This window comes from Dermacentor silvarum, chromosome 7 (genome assembly GCF_013339745.2).
Source record: "Dermacentor silvarum isolate Dsil-2018 chromosome 7, BIME_Dsil_1.4, whole genome shotgun sequence".
In the NCBI taxonomy this organism is placed as follows: Eukaryota; Metazoa; Arthropoda; class Arachnida; order Ixodida; family Ixodidae; genus Dermacentor; species Dermacentor silvarum.
Window position 1 is genome coordinate 35,723,040 of NC_051160.1, and position 5,394 is coordinate 35,728,433.

The following is a 5,394-nucleotide window of genomic DNA, read 5'->3' on the forward strand; positions in this document are numbered from 1 at the left end:
TTGAGCACTGTTTCATTATCAAACATTTATGTCACTAAACGTGATATAAATTATTACACAGACGGTGCTGCCGATCTGAACCTTTATTTAACCAACGAAGGAGCGGGTGACTCCGAAAGAGCGTCGGAGCGCCCCTTGCGCTCAAGACTAAAACAGTGCGTCACATACTCGAAGCCCAAATGTGCACAAATAATTGACAGTCTGACCTTGCTTTATGCCTACAAGTTGTCGTTTAGTATGTGAAGTGGTTATTCCGTAGAAAGCGTCCTATATTGCAAGATAATACACTACAAAACGCGCATAGCAAGACTTCTGGGACCGCCCTTCATGCTTGCGTAGCATTCGCAGCGTTGCCTACGAAACAGGTAACAAAGTGCATGCGTCGAATAATTTTTCAAAGAAAGCAACGGCGTCAATGCAAGCATTTACTTTGTGAAAGAAAAGTTCACCGACGATTACAATACTTCCTAATGAGAGATTTGAGCGCAGCTGTACAACTGTTCGCATTTCGCAATATAATGGCTGGCGCGGACAATACGTCTCGCGCGACACCTTGAAACGGTGTGAAGTGTGGCGCGACTGCCTCTCTAATCGGGAGATCGTGAGAGGCAGCGCGTGGGCGACGCGCGGGTGCGATTCACAGTAGCCGCCGCAGACAGACCTCCGCTCATGCAGTCGTGGACCCGCTCGCCGCATGACTTATCTTTCGCGTCATTGGTGAAAAGACGAACGCTACTGGCGCCATCTCGCGGTTATCGTAGCCGCAGAGTCCATCTTGTGCGGCAATACGCTTTTGATTTCACGCTTTCGCCATACCCTCCTGCTCCGCTTTCAGCCTTATGGTCCCACTGCACCCTCCTGCTGTGCTTTACTGCTCGCGCTCTCTTCGCTATCGCCGTCTTTTATCCCCCGCTGCGCTACGCGTTCGCTCTTTCATCATTCGCTGTACTCGTTCGCTCGGTTACACTTAGGGACGCCGACACCAACGCTTGCCGTAGGAACGGCCGCATTGGAGCGTCGCTCTGAAATGTCGAACCGGCTTTGCTCATTATAAATGCGATTATTTTTTAGTGAATAAACATATTTCATCATAGTAAACGAACGTCTTTTATTCACTTCCTCATAATTTTATTGCTACTGCTGCTATATTCTATTGATTGCTAAATATCTTTTGGTAGATTTAGTAAGTATTCTGCAGCGAAGCATCAATTCTGGCAGACGATATTAGTTTCAGCATTATCCGGAGGATGGCCTTGAATTAAACGCTTATTCCGGCTGTCCGGGCCCAGGAAGGGCCCTAAGGATTTCACGGCATGACTCTCTTGCGTTGAATTCTATGCAGAAAAGAAAAAGAAGCAGAAGTTCAAATTACAACAATAGAACCACAGAAGTTTGACAACTGTATATTGTTAACCAGGCGTATCACTGCACAATTCGCTTCCACGTTAACAAAGTGAAGTGTAGTAAATGACAGGTGAGCTTGTCCTTCAGCTTTTAGCCTGTAGGACTCCCAACAAACTGTAGCAAATATAATTCTGAATCTAACATCTGATTGCACTGAGTGGGGCGACTAACGCAGGCCATGCTTTATATGTACGCGCTATTCTTGAGCATGCGTCCGCTAGTGGATAAACACTTGGGAAATAGCGGGTAACATACATGCCACTGCTGCACTTTCCCATTTAACAAGGGGTACCTCCAGCGTCAAATACCTGGTGAAGGTATACTATCAATCCATTTTTACATGCAAAGCATTGCTTTTACGCGAGCCGAGAGGCACATGGCCACCAAATTGTCGCACCACCGCCAAATACTGAGCAAAGTATGTAGGATTACACGCGAGAATAACAAAGCACACACAAACATACGCGCACAGGCAAGCACGACACGCACACGCACACACACACTTTTTTCATAGTGCCGAACACCTGATGCAAAGGCCTATGTAAGATCTGTGAAAAAAATTTAAGAGAACACAAACGTGTAGATAAACGTAAAAATGTTTGCCGCAGTCTGCCTACAGAACGTGAGACCACTGGATACTAAAGCAATCACCCCTACACGAGGGCTTTGGAAATATAAGCATTCTATTCTTTCCTTAGCTTCCCTTAGGCAACTGGTCAATAAACCCATGTGTACTACCTGACAGGGCCCCCTGGTTCCCTTTCTTATCGTTCATTATATAACAAGGGTCTCGAATCCACCAACATTAATGCCTTCAGGTAGCATGGGTGGGTTTATAGACCAGTTGCCTTCACCCAAGAAGTTCACGTACTCGTGACGCCTGCGGCAGAAAGGATGTTCATCCGCCGACAAAGTTTGTGAGTGGTGGCGCTGACAAGCACTCCCAGAGTTAGCTCTAGTAGTAAAAGCATAAATACCCCCAAAAGTGGTTGGGAAAACGGCGCCGCGATAGCTCAAAGGTAAGAGCATCGCATGCGTAATGCGAAGACGTGGGATCGTTCCCCACCTGCGCCAAGTTGATTTTGCATCCACTTTAATTTCCATATATTTATTACTTCTTTAATGCAATTAGTAAGTACAAGTAATTTCCCCTATGTTGATATTGCTGTATTTGTTTGTTGGCTTCTTCACACACACACACGCACACACACACACACACACACACACACACACATCTATATATTATTTTTATTGCTCAGGTTCAGAACGTTAACCGTGATCCTTGAGCTTCCTAAAATTTTATGTTCGAAATTTTCACTAAATACAATGCCTAATTTAAAGGCATGACGTCTGCACCCAATGTTGTAACTTTTTTCGTTAAATGTAGCAAACATTATCAAGTATTGCCTCAGTGGACGCTAAGTAATATCCGTGCCACACGGGCCAAGTAAAGTGCACTTTGGTCGAGTGCACTTCAGCGCGCTGAGTGTGACTTTGGCGGCGCGCTGCTCCACGAGAAAGAAAAGTATTCTTTCAAATTGATGGCCATGGCCATCGGGAGTCATACGGGAACGCATATGTTTGTTAATATAAAAATGTGTGCACGAAAACAGTTCATTATTGTTAGAAACAACATTTACAATCCACCTTTACAAGCGCCGGCACCGACGGCAACTTGACCAGTAACAGTCAAAACGACTCGATCCGCCAAACAACTGCGCAGTCATTACCCGGCGTGGTCGTGAACAGCCCGAGAGCGAGAGTAAGTTTTTGCTGTTTTTTTTTGCGGTGTGGCCCATTTTATTATCTTGTAACGTTAGCAATTTAAAACAATGTTATTAAAAATTACTCCTGACTCTTCTTTCAATAATACTTCACTTATTTTTTCCTCATTGGTAACGAGGCTACACACTTCGCGGTGTTCGCCGAACACACTCGCCGGCGAGCGCACTCTACAGTAAGTGCCACTAAGCGTTTCCGTCTAGCGGCCTGCGAATTACACTAGCCGCGAAGTGCACTCGCTCTAAGTGCACTTTACTTTGCCCATGTGGCATGGGTATAAAACGATTTTCTTGTTCTTATATATTTATATAGGAGCTTCCGAGGTAAGGCTTCCACCTAAGTGTCTTTTGGCTTTGTACGCTGCCCCGGGTATACAATGGGAAGCGTATGCGATTTAAGTTCGTCAGGCGGTTTGCTCGAAGATTATTACACAACGCAATGCATAACATGTATAGTTAATGAAAGCCAGCTATGCACGAAGAACAGACACTTACTCGTACACCTGCTCATGCACTGCACACATGTTGGAAACCTGTTAGCAGTACTTGAGCATTGGCCGAGGGGAAGTTGCTGGCAGGTGTCCAGTGAAGAATTAAAATACCATCTGGAACCCCAGTAGCACTGTCGAGGGTTTGGGTCTTGGCTGCAGACAATTTTCCGCCTATGTGTTGCTGTGAATGGCGCAGAAACAAGTAGTGATGGCATGAAAAATTACAGAAGAGAAATTATAATACAATACAATTTTGTTACTTCCTACAAGTACTCGTTGCTCTCTGAAAGATGCACAAGCATTGCGGCGCAAAAACTAATACAGGAAGCTGGCCTAGTCACAACTTGTACACCTGAAGATTTCAAGCGCCTAAAAAATAATAAGCATCCCCGTAGAAGCACTGAGAAAGGGCCACAGACCGGAATGACGCTGATCTGTTGACATGCAAAGCGGGTTGAGTGTTCTTCCTGTGTTACCCTTATTTTTCCCTCTTTGCTTATCGCGGATTTTTTTTTTTTTTTTGCTTGTAGAACTGGAACTGCATACGATCGCGAAGTAAGCAACTTGTTTTGACGATTGTTTTTGGTTAAGACATATTACAAAATCACATGTCGTTAAAGCTAATGCATTAAGTAATAGAGTTGGCGTAGTTGATTCTGTGCACCTTTAAAAACAATGGCAGTCCTCTGTCGCACCGAACGCGTGAGTGAACCGAAAACAACAGTCGACTTGCAACTTTAGTCAAAACGATCGCTAAGTCACAGTCGTATAAGCGTACTCGGTATGTATCTTTTGAATACAGAGATTGAAATAAAGTTTTCAGTGCGGTAATAGGGAAGCTTAATTTCAGGTCGTTCACTCCCCGCAGGTGACGTCAGCTGTGCTGTGACGTTGACAACCAGTTGTCCTTATTGCGCATCAGATGATGACTTCCCCAGAGATGATGCACCATCTTTGGAATGGCGTCGATGATATCGCTGTGAACGACAATGTAGTGGGCAAGTAGGTTTTGGTAGTGGGGTTCCCTTGCCACAAGATCGTCACTCGTCAAAGGGCAAGCGTACTTGGGAGGACGTGAACCCAATAAATCACATCCACACCCTTTTTGTGCGCACGAGGACACATTTGTCAAAGAACAACGGTGTGCAGTGCGACGTCATTGGGTCAATAATCCCCGCTGTCTCACACAAAATCTTTGGAATGTGTGCGCCAGCGGGTGATTTCTTTCATGAAGCAGCAGCAGCAAATTACTCGCTGGCCACATCGAACAACGGGGAACAATTTTGACGCCTATTTTCCTGGTGAAATTAACAAAGCTAGTTCGTTTGGCCGCGAAAATAAATGTTTTTTTTTATGTACTTACGTAGGCATGTAGCCTGGCACGCTTCTTCAGTAGGGAATTGATTCTCGTTCCCGCCGCAACCTCCATAGATGAAAATTTTGCAAGACCTTGATCGGAAATCGTAAAACCACCTTGGCATTCGTGCTCTGCAGACGCCAGTTTCCGGCAGTTGCTGACACGCATTCGGTCTTCCCATTTGGGCTGAAAAAAATGATGAAGTCATTTCTGGGACCCTGAAACGGCCGACATCTGTGAAGCGGGCATGTTATTTATGACAGTTAAAGGTAGATCTGTGTACAGAGTGTTTCTGCGAATAGTTGTCTGCTAAGAGCACGCGAAAATGTACAATAAAGAATATAAAAGTGAAATGTAAAAG

General features: G+C 45.0%; 1 protein-coding gene across 3 annotated transcripts in view; it reads right to left on the reverse strand.

Annotated features, from left to right (window-relative positions):
* Positions 1-1,090: 1,090 nt before the first annotated feature.
* Positions 1,091-5,394, reverse strand: part of LOC119457912 (carboxypeptidase inhibitor SmCI-like) — a 29,782-nt gene continuing 25,478 nt past the window's right edge. Inside the window, exons 4-6 of one of the 3 annotated variants that reach the window (XM_049670525.1) lie at positions 5,040-5,219; positions 3,681-3,857; positions 1,091-1,334 (exon numbers count right to left, since the gene is read on the reverse strand). In XM_049670525.1, coding sequence (XP_049526482.1) covers positions 1,267-1,334; positions 3,681-3,857; positions 5,040-5,219 — 425 coding nt within the window. In that variant the 3' untranslated portion in view covers positions 1,091-1,266. The remainder of the gene's footprint in view (positions 1,335-3,680; positions 3,858-5,039; positions 5,220-5,394) is intronic. The other 2 variants (XM_049670524.1, XM_049670523.1) reach the window with 2 other exon arrangements.